This window comes from Henckelia pumila, chromosome 4, assembly GCF_033568475.1.
Source record: "Henckelia pumila isolate YLH828 chromosome 4, ASM3356847v2, whole genome shotgun sequence".
Classification (NCBI taxonomy): Eukaryota; Viridiplantae; Streptophyta; class Magnoliopsida; order Lamiales; family Gesneriaceae; genus Henckelia; species Henckelia pumila.
Window position 1 is genome coordinate 9,113,593 of NC_133123.1, and position 18,831 is coordinate 9,132,423.

The 18,831-nt window shown below is 35.6% G+C and overlaps 3 protein-coding genes and 1 pseudogene across 3 annotated transcripts; 2 read left to right on the forward strand and 2 right to left on the reverse strand.

Moving 5' to 3' along the window:
- Nucleotides 1–511: 511 nt before the first annotated feature.
- Nucleotides 512–3,231, reverse strand: LOC140860456 (leucine-rich repeat extensin-like protein 6; annotated as a pseudogene).
- LOC140860075 (pre-mRNA-processing factor 19-like) lies at nt 3,187–10,957 on the forward strand. The gene is made up of 18 exons (XM_073262839.1): nt 3,187–3,321; nt 3,424–3,509; nt 3,791–3,862; nt 4,009–4,071; nt 4,754–4,840; nt 5,179–5,326; nt 5,410–5,531; nt 5,642–5,758; nt 6,993–7,088; nt 7,191–7,250; nt 8,340–8,414; nt 8,971–9,075; nt 9,173–9,292; nt 9,381–9,458; nt 9,538–9,634; nt 9,983–10,034; nt 10,244–10,314; nt 10,479–10,957. Exons 1-18 carry the CDS (start codon nt 3,309–3,311, stop codon nt 10,592–10,594), a joined length of 1,578 nt encoding a protein of 525 aa, XP_073118940.1. The 5' UTR covers nt 3,187–3,308; the 3' UTR covers nt 10,595–10,957.
- Nucleotides 10,958–11,705: 748 nt separating this feature from the next.
- LOC140863667 (uncharacterized) lies at nt 11,706–13,629 on the forward strand. Its single transcript, XM_073267258.1, has 4 exons — nt 11,706–11,838; nt 11,979–12,043; nt 12,805–12,963; nt 13,203–13,629. Exons 1-4 carry the CDS (start codon nt 11,749–11,751, stop codon nt 13,354–13,356), a joined length of 468 nt encoding a protein of 155 aa, XP_073123359.1. The 5' UTR covers nt 11,706–11,748; the 3' UTR covers nt 13,357–13,629.
- A 56-nt stretch (nt 13,630–13,685) lies between these two features.
- On the reverse strand, nt 13,686–18,624 carry LOC140863666 (uncharacterized). The gene is made up of 8 exons (XM_073267257.1): nt 18,270–18,624; nt 15,890–16,377; nt 15,736–15,808; nt 15,561–15,641; nt 15,378–15,441; nt 14,864–14,951; nt 14,686–14,770; nt 13,686–14,023 (listed from the first exon to the last, which is right to left on the reverse strand). The coding sequence occupies exons 1-8, from the start codon at nt 18,357–18,359 to the stop codon at nt 13,985–13,987; spliced, it is 1,008 nt and encodes a 335-aa protein (XP_073123358.1). The 5' UTR covers nt 18,360–18,624; the 3' UTR covers nt 13,686–13,984.
- Nucleotides 18,625–18,831: the final 207 nt, after the last annotated feature.

The window sequence follows — 18,831 nt, forward strand, 5'->3', positions numbered from 1 at the left end:
ATAAATTAAAAATCATGGTAAAAATGTAACTTAAAAATACTAGGAGTATTTTAATTTGTTTATTTGAAAAAATTCATAGTACAAATTTTAAATAAATAAGTTAATTGAAAAGTTACATACATAAATAATTGAGAAAAAAATATATAAATTATATAATAATGAAAAAAAGTAGTTATGTAAATAAAATTCACATATTTAATATAGAGAAGAGAAGAGAAGAGAAGAAGATTATAAGAGAGAACGTAAAAGGGATAATTCATTAAAATGTCCATAATGTTTCTGTCGTGTCCCAAATATATCCATGAAGAATTTCTTGGGCTGAATACATCCTTTATCGTTGCACACGTGTCTCAAATGTATCCTCCCGTTAACTCTCATGGTTTGAATTAATGAAATGAACATGTGTTGCTCACGTGACCTTTCAACCCCCAATTAAAAGCCCCTCATCCACACGTCACTTATCTACGTGAACCCTAATTCCAAAACCTTTGGCTCCCGATTTATCTGCCAGCTAGACGTCGCCTTTGCTCTGGTGGTGGGCTGCAAGACGTCGCCTGGAGCTGCAACTTCGATGCGAGTAAAGAGCATGGCACTCTTCATCATAACACTGTTTAGGCTTGTAGGGAATACAATTCATGGAATCATCCTTAGCTTTAATCTTGCGACACGAAACAGAAGTAATTATCAACAAAAGTGAAATTCTCCAGCCTTGGCAACGAATAAATTCTCTCTGAAATCTCCCCGAAGAGCTTGTTATGTGCAACATGCAGTTGTTCCAAGGACTTCATGTTGCCAATAGCTTTAGGAAAACTCCCCACAAACCTATTCCAACTCACATCAAACATTGTCAATTTGGTCAGTGACCCGATTTCCTGAGGCAAACACCCTCCCAGTCTAGCATTACTGATGATAATCTCGTTCATGGTTTTTGCCATTTTCCCTATACTTGAAGGTAAACATCCCTGGAGATTGTTGTTGGCAAGAACTAAAACAGAAGCTGTCGAGTTCCCGAGGTTTTAAGGAAGACTGAACTGGAAATCATTGTTGTTTATGAAAAGGGCATCAAATTTTTTTATCAAACAAGCCAAGTAGCATCTTTCCCTGTAATTTAGTGAATAGAATATCCATGAATTTGAGCAAAGGGAGACAGAGAACGACAATGAATTTGCTGAATCGAATATCCATGAATTTGAGTGAAGGGAGACAGAAAACGACAGGAAGGAATTTTCCAGACAGAATATCCATGAATTTGAGTGAAGGGAGACAGAGAACGACGAAAAGGAATTTCACAAACAAAAGATTGTTACCAACATCAAGTTCACATAAGAGATGGAGATTACGAAAAGTATCCGGGATTGTGCTTTTGAATCGGTTCGAGTTTAGATAGAACAAGGCTAGATCAATTAACAGGCCGAGTTCTTGGAGCAATGAACCTGAAATCCCTGCATGATTCAAATCAACCCCAGCTACTATGATTATGTGGGGATCATCGGGTGCCGGGGCACATAAAATTCCGTTGTATTTGCAAACATCATGGCCATACCAGTTTGAAGTGAAGTTGTTGGGGTCATCTGTGATGGCATGTTTCCAGGCTTGGAGAGCTAAGAATACATTGAAAAGTCGAGGGTTCGAAAGTGGTGTGGAATAGTTTGATGCTTGCTGGGATGGTTTCGTGAAGAGGAATAAAAGGCATATGATATTGAAAATGGTTAAAGTAGACCTGGCCAAGGGCCGGGTCAAACCTTGGCCCGACCCAAAACACGAGCCGGTTAATCGGGTCAATCGGTTTGACCCGGAACAGTGACCGGACCGACCAGTGGCCGGTCCGGTCACGGTTTTTCTTTATGAAACATGTCGACCCGACGGTTTTGACCCGGGTACAAACCGGTGGGTTGGCCCGGGTCAACGCGGCGGGTCGGCCTATTTTTAAATAATATATTTAAAATCTACACATGTTGGATTTGAACCCAAGACCAACTAATATTGAGACATTACTCTTGTCACTAGGCCAATAGATCATTTGATATTCGAATGTGATTGAAAATAATTAAATGCAATAAATTTCCTATATAAGATGTTTAAATTGAAATGTAATATATTTTTTATTGAGATAGATATATTTTTTAATATAAGATGTTTAAAGTTGAAATATAATATATTTTTTATTGAATAAATGTAATAAATTTTTTTATTAGAATATATATAATTTTTAATATAGGAAATGTAATATATTATTTATTTAATAAGTATAATCTATTTTTTATTGAAATAGATATAGTTTTTAATATAAAATGTTGAAAGTTGAAATGTCATATATTTTTTATTGAATAAATATAATATTAGAAGATGTTAAAAGTTTAAAAATATATATTTTTATTTAATAAATTTATATATTTTTTTATTGATATAATGAAATATTTAATAGAGTTTTTAAAAATTTAATTGTAAAAGTTTTTTTAAAAAGAATTTATTTTTTAAAAAAAAACAAGGGTGACCCGTACCCCGAAAGACGGTTAACTGGACTCGGACCGAAACCGCCGGTTCACCAACCCAGACCGGAACCGGCCAAGGGTTGGAAAAATACCAACCCGGACCCGTCGGTTCCGAGCCGGACCTGGACCAGAATCAGCCCGTGGCCAAGTGTAGGTTAAAAGGATGGATCTTCATTTTTCGTTTGCTGCTTTAAATTAGGGTTCACGTAGATAAGGATGTGGGCTTTTAATTGGGGGTGAAAGTTGAGCAACACATGTTCATTCCGTTAATTTAAACCGAGAGTGTTAACGAAAAAATATATTTGAGACACATGTGCAACGATAAGGGACTCATTCAGCCCACAAAATTCTTTAAGGATATATTTGGGACACGACCGAAACATTAGATACATTTTAATACATTATCCCGAACATATAATAATATAATTTAATTCATCGTTTGGTTTGAGTGATAGAATAAGTAATACATAGATAATTAATATAATGTAATTAAAAATAAATAAAAAATAATAATTAATATATTATTTGATTTAATGGATAGATTATAGTTTATTTAATTTAATTAATATAAAATTAATAATTAATAAATAAATAAATAATATAACAAAAATAACGCAAGACTGAATGAACCAAACAAGCCTAAATAAAATAGATTATTATCACTGTATGTTATTCTATTGTATCATTATTATAAGTAAAGTCGCTAATTGACCCTCCAGTCCGTCTCCTCCTCGCCCATCCAAACACACACCGAGCATAAACCCTAGTACTAGCTTCACCGTAATAAACGCACGCAGAGCATAACTGTGTGTCGCCATGAATTGTTCCAGTAAATCTCTACTGCTCTCCTTTCTGTGTTTAACTTCTTGTTTTCACTGTATTCTTGTTTTTTTGCTGTAGCTTATATGTGGTTTTCACTGAAACTGTGTAGTTTCCGGAGAGGTTCCAGAGGAACCTGTCGTCTCGAAGAATTCAGGGCTTCTCTTCGAGAAGCGCTTAATTGAGCGCCACATCTTGGTCCGTACTTTTTTCGCCGTCTTAGGAATTTATGAATTGTGATGCATTCATAATCTGCGGAAATGTACAGGAGAACAATTTTGTGATAATGCTTTAAAAAATCTGGTGTAGATCTTTAGGGCCCTTACGCTGTTACGTCTCTTTTGTTGCTTGAAGTTTTTGTTTTTTTCTTGTTCTTTTTTTTTTTTGGGGTTTTGCTTTCAGTATTTACTTATTGTTTTTGAAGTAATTCAAGCGCATTTCTCCGTGCGTTTTGTTTTTCACATCTTTTATCTGATTAGGATTATGGAAAATGTCCAATTACTGGAGAACCTCTGACAATTGAAGATATTGTTCCAATCAAGACTGGGAAGGTATGTACTTTATATTATACCTAAGAATTTTGGGTTGTATTTTATCCATATGTATTCTTCATATGGTGGGAAATGTCTTACCATTTCTCTGATGATGTGTTGATTGAAAAACAATGTTAAGCTTTATGGTTGGGAGTTATGTGCAGATAGTGAAGCCCAGACCAGTGCAAGCTGCAAGTATTCCTGGGATGCTGGGAATGTTTCAGATTGTATGTCTCTCTGTTTCTTGTCTAACTTAATTTGTTTTGTAGTTCTCAATTTGGCTATGAGGTTTACAATCTGTGATTTTTTTATCCCATCATCCTTCATGCGAGCCTTCATTTATTTTGGAATTGAAGAATCTTTGTAAACTCTTTATTAATTAATTGGAAAAAAGTATGTGCGGCCATCAAGTCTTATTCATGTGTGTTTTTCAAACACAGTTTTTATGCCAAATTTGTGATTTTGTGTGATTCTAAGTTCTAACATAGTGTTTGTCTGCTATTTGAAATTTGAATTCTCAAAACGTTGTCGACCTTTGAACTTTTTTAGGTTATTTTGAAGGAACTTTAGTGAGCAATGGAATTTGACATCCATAAGTCTCCATCAAAATTTTTTTGATTCATGATGTCAGACTGCATATTTGCAAGTACCTTGCATATTTCAATTTCTTCTTCTTTTTGCTTTGAGCGTTTTAAGAAATCTAGCCAGTCTATGAATTAACTGTCTACTTGGTAACAACTTCTTTTGGTTCTTTTAGCATATTATCTATATCATTCCTGCTTGGGCTCAAAATTATTATCTCAATTCTTCTATGATAACAATTGTTTGAGTTTCGTTGCGATGGATTACTAAAAACCTTTTAATTTGTCAGTTGATGTCTTCTTTTTATTATGTCTTTCTTTAAACTAGGAATGGGATGGTTTGATGCTTTCAAATTTTGCGCTGGAGCAACAATTACATACTGCAAGGCAAGAGCTAAGTCATGCATTATATCAGGTGCGAATAAGTTGATCAGAATTCAGATGGTAATTGAGTGTGCATGTTAATTATTTTGTTCTTTGTTGGCTCCGAATATGTTCTCTGTTCTATGGCCTTTCTTTGTACCAGTAATACGCCTTTTTTTCCTATTAAGAATGAAATGAATTTGTGATAGCAGTATAGCACACAATGTTTCTCCTGTAATCATGTTTGCCTTCGCAGTTTGGCCTAATTTTTGAATTTGTAGTTTGTGCCTTTCCCTTTTCTGGTTCATCATTGGAGTTGTACATGGATGAAGGATCATGCTTTTTCCAGTGTGCTGTTTGTGGTTAAGTAGTTTCTATCTTGTCTTTCAGCATGATGCAGCATGTCGTGTGATTGCGAGATTGAAGAAGGAAAGGGACGAGGCTCGTTCATTACTGGCACAGGCTGAAAGACAGATTCCCTCGTCAATTGCTACTCCAAATGAAGCAAATGCTGCTGTATTAAGCAATGGGAAAAGAGGTTCTTGACTTGTTGTTTAGTTAGATTCATTCCTTTCACATTTCTTACTCTTGATATCTAATTTTGCATGTGTTCCTTTGCAGCTGCTGAGGAAGATGAGATGGGTCCGGATGGGAAAAGAATCCGTCCAGGAATCTCAAGTGGTATTATTTCCGAGCTTACGGACTGTAATGCTGCGCTATCACAACAAAGGAAAAAGCGCCAGGTTATAGCTGGTGTATAATTTCAGCTTTGTGAATTAAGAGTGTCAATTTAATATTGGAGGAAGAAGTATTTTTCACAGTACTTTGCCACCTTTTCTGTATTTTATCCCAGATATCTTCGACATTGGCTCCTCTTGAAGCTGTGGAGAGGTTCACTCAACTTACTAGTCATCCTCTTCATCGAACTAATAAACCTGGCATATTGTCTTTGGATATTCAGTATTCCAAGGTACCGGATAATATAACTGACTTGACTTTACCATTTTTTTGCATTTGACGATTCTTACCGAAGAGGAACTTCATGGCCCTCTTTGAAAAGATTTCACCAGCAAAGCTTATTGGTCTTGTTGCATGTTTCCATGATTGACATTCTTTGGAAATTAGACATTTTAATTAGCAAAGTTTATTTGTGGACATAGAACTGTAAGATATATTTTATGATTTATGATTTGTGTTGGGGAGCAAAAATTACACGGTTGTCTTGCATGCATGTGTATGTGGCATAACAATCAAGGTGTAGTAGCTCTTGGGGTGCTATATAGTTTAAAAGATCTGAGTTGCTCTCTTGCGCTTAACTATAGTTTTTGGTGGTTGGTACATCAAGAGAACATTTGATTTTTAACTTTGGCTCTTGGAGCATTTGTTCATTAAAGGTAGGGATTTATTTTCCCGAAAATTCGAAACGATATGACTATTCCTTTTGCAGTTAAAATTCGTTAAGGGTTATGGTTCATCACATGATTGCTTGTATGATTACCATTTATTATGAGAAACAAAAAATTTACATGTTTTTTCGAAATATTATATTCTGTTAGCCACTTATTCTGTAAAAAATATTTTTGTAATTGTATATATACGACCAGAATTTTAACCGTTTTGATCCCTCGTTTATTTAGGTCATACATAAATTAGAGTAAGTTTTCCCTTTTGGGAGTATCTTTAGTTATATGATACATTCAGTCACAGAGGAAAATGAGTAAATTTTAATATATCTTATCCTTTTGATGTTGGAACTCTATTGGTTTTGATAATTCTAACATGAAAACAATAGGGTTGCTGGCACACATTACTTCTTGATAAGAGGTAATACAAAACTAGATCGCCTTTTGGTTTGACCTACACCAAATTGATGAGTCCGTGGTTGCTGTTGTGTATTCTTTTATTGTCGGAAGGGGTGTTTTTTGATTGAAGAGAGGGTGAGAGTTGAAACCAGAAGTATGATTATATCGGGAGATGTGAAATCAAGTTTTTCAAAAATAAAATTAATGAGATAGTTGAAACTTTTATTTTGAAGATAGAAACTGCTGAAATAAATGAATATAAACATAGCCTTAAACCTTCTGGTCATCTGGCACGATGTTTATTGGATCCATGAAGTTCGATCACCAAAATTTTGTTTCTATTGGGGTTCTAATCAATTAATTATTCGTATATTCTTGCTTTGCTCTATGTCTTCTGTTTAGGACATCATTGTCACTGCTGGGGTTGATTCAAATGCTGTAGTCTTTGATAGACCTTCAGGACAGATAGTATCTACTCTCAGTGGTCATTCAAAAAAGGTATCTGAAATCAACTTTTAGTTATCTGCAGATCTTTGTAAACACTTTTTATCTGTATTTTGTTTCCACATTTTAAATCTGGTCTATATATCTTCTTTGTAGGTCACAAATGTCAAATTTGCTGCTGAGGCTGAATTCATAGTTACCGGCTCTGCTGATAAAGTAATTTCAAAACTCTATGTCAGAAATTATTTACCTTTTCCTCTTCAGCTCAATCAATTTAGTCTCGTATCTGCTGTACTTTTCTTCACTCTGCTTTGCTGGTTTGATTCATATTTTTCTCAAAAAAGTGGCCTTCCTATGGGGGTATTGTATTGGGTGTTGTGATGTATTTTTAGGTTGATTAAAAAATTGATTGCTTTTCTGGGATGCATAAGACCTCTTTTGCTGTAAAATTTCTGTATCTTTACCATTTGGTTGTTTGCTGTATCATAATCTCAAGTTATGCAGCAACGATTTGTTTTTTATTGAATGAATTGAACTGCAGAGTTGAAAACACTCTGTGCCTCTGCTTGGGATTAATTGCGATTTGCTGAAATCCAAACTTAAATAAATGCAGATTTTTGCCCTGCACATTGTATTAAATACAGTATTCAAAAGTGTGATCCCTACTCAAAACAAAGTTTTTGAAACTACCTGATTATTGATGTTTCTCTCTGCTGCCATCTGCAATTGTTGTTATCCGTATTTACTCTCTCTCCCTCTCTCTCTCTCTCTCTCTCTCTCTCTCTCTCTCTCTCTCTCTCTCTCTCACACACACACACACACACACACGCATACATTTTTCAGTAAAACTTACTTGAAGCTGGGCATCAAGTTTTACTTTTTGATTCAGTCTAGTGACAAAGTTCTGCATGAGAGAAAATTCTCTCAAAATGAATCAAACCTTTTGGTCATTTTGGTTCTATTTGTTTTGGTGCAATCAGCAAGTTAATGTAATGGTGTGTGCTGAATCAGCTTCCTTGTTGCTTATTGTATTCTTCTAGATTGATGGAGAGAACTAAACCTAACCCCTCACTTCAACCTTCCCAACAGACAAACAGATAATAGAACCAATGCTGTAGATGTTTTGCACTTTTCTTGAATTTAATACTGGCATTTGTTCTCAATTTTACTGCATGAGGCTTAGGCCATCTCATATTTCATACTGATGCCCATATCAATTATGATTTCTACTGTGGAAATTATGCAAGTTTTATTGTCTTTTATATATTTTTGTCACATTCAACATTTATGTTATCTTCTCCGCAGACAGTTCGAGTTTGGCAAGGATCTGAAAATGGAAACTATGATTGTAAGCATATTTTGAAGGATCATACTGCTGAGGTAATTGATTTCATCTCTGTTAATGAAAATATATCTGGTCTATTTTTACTTGGAATTCTCATAGTCCATTGGATTACTTTTGTCAAACATGACACTGTTGGATAATTGGATGAACTTTTTATGATGCATTCAACATCACTTGGTGAATGCAGCCAACTGCCAAGCATATCCTGTTCACCGTAAAGTTATCTTAGCCTAATTTGAAGGATCTGGACTCATGCTGTCATTCAGTATCCTGAAAATCTGTTAAATATGAGTTTTAGTCAAATTTAAGGGGAAAATTTAATGTTTGTTACGGTTGATCTATGTAGTTTTGAGCTTTGAAACTGGAGGATTGGTTGCAGAAGCATGTGGGGTGCTTTCATTCAAGTCTGATATATTATCTAGTATTTGCGCTAACTAGTTCACTCCTTTTTACATATACCTTGATGAAGTTAGTCAGGCTTGTAAATTCAAATTATGTGGTGTTCTCATGTGTGGGGCTGTGGACTCGTGCTGTCATTGAGTATACTGAAGATCTGTTAAATTTGTTGGTACATGTAATGAAATATCACAGGTGCAAGCTGTTACAATTCATGCTACCAATAACTACTTTGTTACGGCTTCTCTTGATAGCACGTGGTGCTTCTATGATCTAGCTTCTGGTTTATGCCTTACTCAGGTAAGGCCACCAGACTCTATTTTTCGGATGTTGGCTACTCGTTTCGTCATGATGGCATCGATTTTTTGGTTTAGGTAATTCATATAATGTCATACAGGTTGAGGACACTTCTGGATCTTCTGAAGGCTACACATCTGCAGCTTTTCACCCAGATGGTCTCATCCTTGGAACTGGTACCACTGGGGCTATTGTTAAGATTTGGGATGTAAAGAGTCAGGTGAAGGCTATTTCTATTGTGAATATAAATCGATCCCTTTGTATCCTTCTGTTATCATGGAGTCTTAGATTTTACGATTAATGTTCAGGCGAATGTTGCGAGATTTGATGGGCATATTGGAGCAGTTACAGCCATTTCATTTTCTGAAAATGGTTACTTCCTGGCGGTTGGTTTACCTGCCTCAGTTGTAATTGATGTTTTCATGATATTTTTCTAGGATATGATTATTGTATTTCAACTTTTAGACTGCTGCTCAAGATGGTGTTAAGTTGTGGGATCTACGAAAATTGAGGAACTTTAGGACTTTTTCTCCATACGAGGAAAATACACCTACGCAATCAGGTATCGTATCTTGTCTGGCATATGTTATTTGGTTCTCTATATAAAAAAAAGGGATTGATACTGCTAGAAACGTGTGGTGCTGGTACTTGCTCTTCAATTTTTTAGTGTCAGCTATCGAGCAGTTCTGTGGATACATCTTATGGAATTCTGCTCTGCATTATACTACAAGATAGGTTTCAAGCACCAAGTTTTTTTTAGTTTGACTGGTGGAATTTGTTATTGGTGTTTTCGATAGAGATCTGCTTTGAAAATCGAAGTAAAGGAAAGAAAATTATTTCATAAGGTCGCAATTTTGATGTGCAGACAACTATATCTTCTCATACAGTGCTTTTATTTCTTATTATGCAGTGGAATTTGATCACAGTGGAAGTTACCTTGCAATAGGAGGGTCGGACGTTAGGTAATCTTGCAAATAAATTATTCTATTGAATGAAGGTTGAGACCAAATCACTCAACCCTCTCTTCCAAAACTTGTTAGCTGCATCTGACTATTGCTTTGAATTGTTTAATGCTATATCTTTATCCCTGTAAGCTTTGAAAAGTCTGGGTTATTATTGTTTTCATCACTTGGTCATGATTGTGATTCCATGCTACTTCTTCGCATTTCAGAGTTTATCAAGTTGCCAATGTCAAATCTGAATGGAATTGTATCAAGACGTTTCCTGATTTGTCAGGCACAGGTTAATACCTCCTTCCTTAACTATCTGATAAATTTTATTTGGTCACAAGCTTTCACATAAATGTTTTCTCGATGTGCTGCGAATAAAAATGATAAATATTTCTTGTCAATATGAACGTTTTGATTGATCATGTTGCATATGTACATGGCTTTCCTTGGATGCAGGCAAAGCAACATGCGTGAAATTTGGCCCAGATGCAAAATACATCGCTGTTGGTTCTATGGATAGAAATCTCAGAATATTTGGACTTCCTGAGGAGGACGGTCCATCAGAATCTTGAAGCAAACATTTAATGGACTTCCAATCATACTTTCAAGGTCAAATTCGATTAGATGAGTTCGATGCAGAGCTTACACTCAAGGGTACCTTTATTGCCTCATAGTTGGTGGATTGATCCAATTCTGGATATATTCTGGTGGGAAGAAATCTAAAAGCACTTTCCAATTTGATATAGCTGTCTGACTGTGGGTCGATATCATTTGTAAGACAACCAACCAAATCATGAACTATCTGTATAATTTTAATTTGGAGGTATTCTATTTTGTAAAAGATTTGCCTGGAAAGGGGAAATGAAATATTTTGACGTTCCATTTTAACATAAACCCAAGTGAGTTGTTATACGGGAACAATTTTCTTTTGCTTCCTTGCATAGTTTCTAGTATAGATGATATAGTTCAAAAGTGTTTCTTAGAAATAATCTCAAACATTACTTGTATTTGCTGACAACTGGGTTGTTCTTATTCATCTCGGAAATAATTTTGGTGGGATGCTACGAGTATTAGCCACTGGGTAGTTAATTTTGATTTTGGTTATCTTCGAAGTATAAATGAACAACTATAGTTCACACAACAACATGATACACACAAAAGAAGATTTAAATTTGTCATGAGAAAATTATCGAATGTTTCATGATAAACCATTCAATTCAAAACATTAAATTGGGCGATATGTGGACTATGGTCTATGGGGCACTAATTCGTACATCATATCTATGGATTCAACATGTGCAACAAGAGTGAACTCATAAAGACTATTTTAGTGTATAAATTTAAAATCACAATTTCAATACAAAATTCGTACTACGAAATATATCTTTTCATACTCTTAACTTATTTATATTAAGAGAATATACAAATATTATTGATTTACTAAATCCATGTGCTTAGTTTATGGCGTAGTTTATATTAAAAACTCCACGGATTAAGGTTTTCATAGAGGTAGCCAAATTTTTTTTTTCTTTTTTCACATATATATATGATCAATATCAAAAAAAGTTTCCTCCTAAAAAAAAATGAAAAAATGTTTCCAATATCAAAAATTTTCCTTGCTTGTACGTTGAGGTACAACCGTGCAGTAAAATCTCTTTTCACTCTCCGAACTATTTAGGAAGCGAAATAATATCAAGCAGAAAATATTCATTCAAAACTCTCTCTAATGGCGGCACCAGCTTCCCCACCAAGCTCGGTTTCCGACTCCCAAGCCTCCGCCGCACATTCTTCTTCAGCCAAAGTTGAACCGCCGCCGGTGATTTCTTATTGGATCTTTTTCTTCTTTTCTTCTATTTACACTCACACCACACCCAACTGTCACTGCACGCCTGTATCGAATTTGAATTTTCTGAATCTTTAATGTACGATTCTGATTATAGTTTTTTTTTTTTGAAGGATGAATCCAAAGAGATTATGGGTTCCGAGGAGCAAAGCAAAGAGTTCATTAAAGACCCAATTGAGTAAGTTTTACTTGACAATGGCGATTAATCTTCTTTTCCCTGGGTATTTTCTCCTATCATATTTACAGAATCAAGCTTTGATTTTTCTGTTTTCCCATCTAAGATGTACTCTTGTTAGCAAGTTTATTTCCAGTATTAAGTGAGCCCATTTTATATATTTTTGAAAAAATACAAGAATTTAAATATGATCATGGTTCACCGTCGCATAGGCTGCCGTATCCAGTTCCGCGTTATTGCAGGAGATTATTTTTATAATAGAAGTAGAAATAATTATATAATATAGAATATTTTTCATCGAAAAATATAGAATTTTTTTGAAAAAGATGCGTTCTGGCTGCATCAGTCGCGATGTCATCCTTGTGTTCCACGGTTTTGTTTATGCTACCCCATTTGGGCACTGCTCGAATGAGATTCAACGACACAATTTTTTTTGCATTTAAGATGTTCATGGTTCGTTGGATGCAGCACATAAGCAGTGCCCATGTGCTAACATAGACAGACCCTGTTCCACAATGAACATTGAAATCGCCCAAATTCCAAAAAGAACACAGCTTTCTAGTTACATGACCATTTTCATCCGGAACTTTACCTCGCTGAGCAGCTAAAACTCGGTGAACCATGTTTGTGATCCGAATTCTCTCTGTTTGTTATGAACTTGTTTTCGTTTTACTTCCATGTTTGCTTACTCATCTCTGTTTCTCTCCGAGGCATAGATTCTCGTGTGGAGGCAAGCGTTTTAATTATCATGTTTTTTTTTACAGCATTACCGAGGTAGATGAACCCACCGAAACGTTGCAGAGATACGAGGCTAATTACAAACAATATTTGATGTCGAAATATTTCACTGACAAGACTATCTTTGGAGGCAATATATTTGATGTGAAAATGAATATAGATGGTCATACTACGACCGCAGCGAGGTACAAAGAGTCCACAATGTTTTCAAAAGTTTCGATAAGATGAGCATCCATTGTGCATACTTATGTAAGTATAACATCGACTGAGTTGACGTTCTGTACATCCAATAAGTGGATGTCAAACCTGAACAGGTGTTTGTATATGTGCCCATAATGGATGCTCACTACATAAAAAAAAAAACTTGTGTTTTCAAAATCTGTTTCTCAATTGGTATTTTGCTAACTTGGCCGCTACCTATCAGGTTGCCCCCTTACCAATCTTATCTAGATCCAGCAAGTTTTGATGATCAGAACAACAAAGGATCAGTTCCTCCGGCAGAAACTACAACCGGCAGCAATTCAGATGGGAAGCCGTTGACAACCGGCAGCAATTCAGATGGGAAGCCGTTGATTTAATGCCATTTGCCTCAAGAAACTATGTTATCCGGCGCGACTTCTTCTGAGATTCCCGTTAACGGGAAAATCGACACCCATCCGACTAAGTCGTCGATTCTTCTCCTCACATCAGCAAAGAAAAGTTGTAGACTACAGGACTTGATCTATTTCCTGAGGTTTAAAAGTGTAGTGATTCTGTGTCGTTTCTAATAACGTTTGAAGCACCTCACCTTTGAATTGCTCACGAAAAACACAGATTCCTAGTGTATTTGACAATCCAATAACATAAATGTATCATAAATTTGACCCACAATCAAATTACAAATTGATGCCCAAAAAATTAAAAATTGCTTGATTTTAGTTTATAATAATAAAAATGCTTTATGGTCCTAACACCCTGCCAATATGACAATTGTACAAACAATTGTAATGAATAAAACCTACCCTTGTTCTCTTGGGTAGGTCAATACAAGTTATGATGCAAGTAATAAATATTACATCCAAATCTGAGTCAATGCTATCCATATATACGTTAATCTTCCTAAGAAGGCAACTTCTTCAACAAATTTCAGAAAAGAGAAAAATGAACGAATAGAACCATCAATAATTTGGCTAAGTAAAAAACAAAGACAATGCGTGACCTCTAGCTTCAATGTAGATATTGAGATGCGTGTGTAAAACCCCACAGCTGCAAATCGAAACAAAACTTGACGTTACGATCACTACAAAGTAAACATCAGAAGAATCATCAAGTGAAGGCTAAATAATGAGCGACTATGGTAAGTTTTATGCCATATCTTTCATTAGCCCCTTGTCATATTTCCTGATAAGTGAGTGCTCAATAGTTTTCCTGAATACCCACCCTAAAAAATGCAGCAAACCAAGAACTGGTTTCATTTGCTTATCACAAGGAATTACGCAGATTATACACGAAAGATCCCTTTTTGGCTCCATTCGGTGAAAGCAGAACCTGATAGAAGTTGACCCAACTCTCACTAGGCTACTAACCTATGCCCCTCTTCAAAGGAAAAGAGATGCCTAGTTGTCCTTTTCCTACCCTGACAACAAGGCAGTCAGTCTTCAACACTTCAACATAGAACATTCACCGCTCTGGCTTCCCTAAGAGGTAGCAAAGCAATTGCAACTATTCGAAAATCTATATAATTTTGAACCTATGCCATGAGTAAAAATATTGTTTCTAATACTTGTCAAAAGTCTAGAAATCAAGAACTTCTTAAAAAAAAGTCCAGAAATCAAGAACCATATCATAATATGCAAAACACACACTGGCATATCTTGAACAAGATATGTAAATCAGATAACACAGATTACAAGGAATAGTATCATTACCTCTACATTTTTCACTTCAAACTCTTGTTCATGAGCCAAACACGAGTTGCCAAAGGTCTCGCAAGGTCCACTGGTTCCAGACAATCTTGATAGAGAATCACAGAATGTGGTCAGAAAACTTACATTCTCAATTATTAAAATGCAGGAAGTTTTGAAGTATGCATGAGAAAGTACTTACAGATCTTCATTCAAGCACAAGGCAAAGTTTGCACCTCCTCCAAGGGCAAGCAAGTCATTCAAGCACAGATAAAAGTATCTATTGGCACCTAGACAAGAAATATAGGAAGTTCAGTTTTTCAACCTTTACGTATTTTGGAAAGCCTTCTTTGCTGTCCAACCCAACCATAACTCAATTCTATTCAGTAAATGACCGTGTTACTTTTAAATTTATGATCAAGTATGGAGCAGACTTATTCCACCTGCTACAGTGTACAGATTTTTCAGCTAGGTTAATGATCATTGGACCTAAATGAGACCTCTAGCAACCACGTAACCTTTTGCTAATAAACAAAAAAACTATGTTAGCCAGAAAATAGAGACCAAAATTTTCACTCTCTATAAGCTAGGGATAAGTTTTCTTCATTGTAAAATCTATACAACTCAACCATGGAACACAAGCACAGATTCCGATTCGAAGGTCCCTTTGAGAGACTTGAAGTTTATTCAAAGGTACAGTTTTGTAGCATTCTTACCAGTTGGCCTAAATAGTGTTGGTTCACCATGTACGGTTGTGAAAACAAAAGTTTGATTTGTTCCCTGTCAAACAGATCATGCAGAATTTTTAAAAGATTACATCTACTTAGACGTGATAAACCCCGATAATCTCAAACCATGAACTCTAAATGATCTGGAAACTAGAGAAGCGTATAGCATACTTGATACTTCCTTTTTGCAGTAGCCGTAAGAGGGCAATCTAGCAACCCACCAAATATGGCACCTTGTTTATCACCAGTAATCTGCATGGAAGATCGGATAAGTTTTGTATAGAGATAAAAAAATAAATTATGTTGGTGCATTTGGTTTTAAACTTCAATGTAAAGATTGACACACCAATAGACAAGGACCAGAGTGGCCAGAAGTATTTCGGATGAGCGTACGAAGTGATATACCATGTCTTACAGTACTGCCCTTCAATCAAGATAAAGAAGACACATCAAGAACCATATATGAAACCTAGTATCTAAACACATATACTCAATGTTACCTGTACAACAAGACCCATTGGCACCCTTTCACAATATTAGGAAGGGAAGAGTCAAAGAATTGGTGCAGATGTGGTGAAATAAAATGAGATTCATCCATGAGAGTGGGCATGGAATTTTCAAAATCATGCGGGCTAATGGCAGCTTCAAATATATCAGAGCTGCTACTAGTGCTTCTCCCAGACCCAGGTTCTCCGTTTTCTGACAGGCTACCGGACTGTTTGTTATTCTGATTTATGTTCCAAGGAAAGCCATTTTCTTCATTCAAACTTCTATTCTCTATATTTTCGTGAACGGGATTGCATTTAGAATGTGCGTCCAAGGGTTTATCTTTCCATGAAAAAGTTTTACTTTTCCATTTAAATGAATTTGATGATTCCATTGATTTGACCTCATTTTTGTGTTCATTTGTTCTTAACCACCCAAAAGAAGGTAGAATGAAGGAAAACATAGAAGCCGCAGACTTCCCATCCTTAGCACCCGGTCCAGCCTACACGTATGAAAGTCTAGTGTTATGAAAGACAATCTGAAAAAATACTGTTCCATAAGAAGGAAGACGATCAGAATCAAGTAAAATATAACTGTCACTGGTATTACTTGAGCAAGTGACTGCAAAAGAAAAGGCAATGCAGAAAGGTTAAAACACAAAAAACCTTTCTTCCACATGCAACGAGATAATATAACCGGGAAAAGCTAGAAACAAAGTCAGTTTCTCGACAAATCGACTCAACATCACCTAAGCGTCCCACGAGCATCGACCACGGTCAAGAACCAAAGGAAAGAAACTAGAATCTTCCTGTGGTAATGTGATATTGTTGATTTGTCCTTTTGGGAAGTTGAAAGTTGGAATCTATAGTTCACTGTAAGGAATTCAATAGTTTTCTCCAATCTACCACATTAGATTACACTAGTATGATGTAGAAGCCAAAAGTTAGAATAGGCAACCAGAACAGACGGAATAAACTGTGATTAAGATTCCAAGACACAACAATGTCAGTGACAATACTATATTTTCAGACTCGCCACTTCCTACTTTAGAGTGATTTCACTCACTTTCGTGATTTAAGAGCTTGAAGTTAACAGCCAAGGTGTCACCTATTGTGAAATACTGAAATTAGAAGCACGGAATTCTTCAGTCTTCCTCCGCGAGAACATGTTTTTCATGCAAATCGGTTGGTATCAATAATTAGATGATATGATGAAATCACCATTGCTTGTATATGTATTTCAATGTTTTGGCAGGAAATCGACTCACTGGCCTACTCCTTAAAAAGCTTAGAACAGTACAACATGGTGGCCCTCTAGTCCAGTAGGATAATGATTTCATGTTGCCGATTAAATGAATTAAATGGAGGAATGTGTGAAAGGAAAATAAGGTTTTAGAATTATATTTCCCTTCAAAGAGATAAAAGAAAAAACCTCTTGATGGGAATAGAATTGTGAATCAAATTGATGTTATACATGGCAATACAACAATGGCAAACAGCACAGAGACCACATAAATAATAATCATACGTATGCACCTTGCATCTGTTAAAATTCTGGTTAGGCCACTCAGTTTATGGACATTACTTGAGCAAGCACTTTCAAATCCAAGTATATATACATATATATATATATATATATATATAAATCTCACATTTGAAATTTAGGGAAATACTCGTCAAGATTTCGAGAAGAGTAGCTGTTTTCACTCTCTTTCCTTCACCTTGGAAACTAGTTTTCTTGGTTTCTCTCATGATTCAGTGGTAATACTACAACTTCTTCAATCACATTTGCTATTGGAAATTTCAAGATTACAGCCAATTCATCACAAAATAATTCATTGAGAGAAACACTTTCCTAGGTAAAGCTTCAGGTCCTTGAGAGCATATTAAAGTTGCATACTCTACAATTCAGTTATTTATTCAGTTATTTATTTATCTTTCTCCCACCAGATCTGAGCACCGAACATACATTTCTCATCAGGAAATTAGACATCGCCCCATTTGAACTCTGTGATTAATCAAACCAACAGCATTGCCAAGAAAATGGTAACAAGCACCTAGACGATTTCAGTAAGATCTGCTTCATTCAGCAGGATTCAAGAACGCTTCAGTTATCAAGTAAATCAATTTCCAGCTAGCAACATTATATCAAATCTAACCTATTATTGGTGGTTAAAAACGATATCAAACGAAAAGTCACGGAAGCAGCGTCATCGTCATTAAGCAAAATAAACATCCACAGCAACAACATTGGGCCTAAAACCCAAAGATCCCAACTTTATCAACAGATCAAATACAAATATCAATTTCCCTGAATCCCTTGGTTCCAAAAAAAGGCTCAAAGCACTCCAAACATCGCTTCCATGCATAAAACAAAATTCCACAAAAATGGTACCTCAGATTCTTGATCTAACGTTTGAGACGATGGTGAATCAGAGAACAGTCTTGAAAGCTTCTCTGAGATCCCGTTTTTTATAGCAAGCATACTTTTTTCTTTCTTTCTTTCTTTTTCCAAATCTTTCTTCTTCTATTCTTGTTCGTTTTTTTCTTTTTGGTGAGAAAAAATCAACGATTGGCACCAAATTTTTTTTTTTTTTTTTAAATATCAAGATTCAAAGCTTCACACTAGTCCAGAAGGAATACGCATTGAGTCGTGAATTGAGAAAAGCTTTGGGGTGAAAAAAGAAGGAATCAGAGGAGAGATGGGAGTGTTCCATTTCCGTGTCAGTAAATACGACATTTGTGGAAAAGAAAAGAACCTTGCCGTGGATGGAAACAAGTCTCTTCGGACATAGAATTAATAATAATAAATTTTCAAATAACAAGAACAACCACCAAAAAAAAAAAAAAGAAAGAAAGAAAAGAAAAGAAGAAAATTCCTGGCTCCTCCTCTGAAATTTTTTTCCTTTGTTCTCTTTTAAAAAACTATCATATTTAAGATTAAAAAAAACTATCAT

What these genes read in the sequence shown, in the direction of transcription:
- LOC140863666 (XM_073267257.1), bottom strand. Translation starts at nt 18,359, where the DNA reads ATGCTTGCTATAAAAAACGGGATCTCAGAGAAGCTTTCAAGACTGTTC. An exon ending in AACACTATTTAGGCCAACTG is followed by an intron (nt 14,952 to 15,377) that starts GTAAGAATGCTA and finishes TTTCTTGTCTAG; the next exon opens with GTGCCAATAGATACTTTTAT. An exon ending in TTGAAGTGAAAAATGTAGAG is followed by an intron (nt 14,024 to 14,685) that starts GTAATGATACTA and finishes TTCGATTTGCAG; the next exon opens with CTGTGGGGTTTTACACACGC.
- LOC140860075 (XM_073262839.1), top strand. An exon ending in TTCCAATCAAGACTGGGAAG is followed by an intron (nt 3,863 to 4,008) that starts GTATGTACTTTA and finishes AGTTATGTGCAG; the next exon opens with ATAGTGAAGCCCAGACCAGT. An exon ending in TGAAGGATCATACTGCTGAG is followed by an intron (nt 8,415 to 8,970) that starts GTAATTGATTTC and finishes GAAATATCACAG; the next exon opens with GTGCAAGCTGTTACAATTCA.
- LOC140863667 (XM_073267258.1), top strand. Translation starts at nt 11,749, where the DNA reads ATGGCGGCACCAGCTTCCCCACCAAGCTCGGTTTCCGACTCCCAAGCC. An exon ending in TTCATTAAAGACCCAATTGA is followed by an intron (nt 12,044 to 12,804) that starts GTAAGTTTTACT and finishes TTTTTTTTACAG; the next exon opens with CATTACCGAGGTAGATGAAC. An exon ending in CATACTACGACCGCAGCGAG is followed by an intron (nt 12,964 to 13,202) that starts GTACAAAGAGTC and finishes GCTACCTATCAG; the next exon opens with GTTGCCCCCTTACCAATCTT.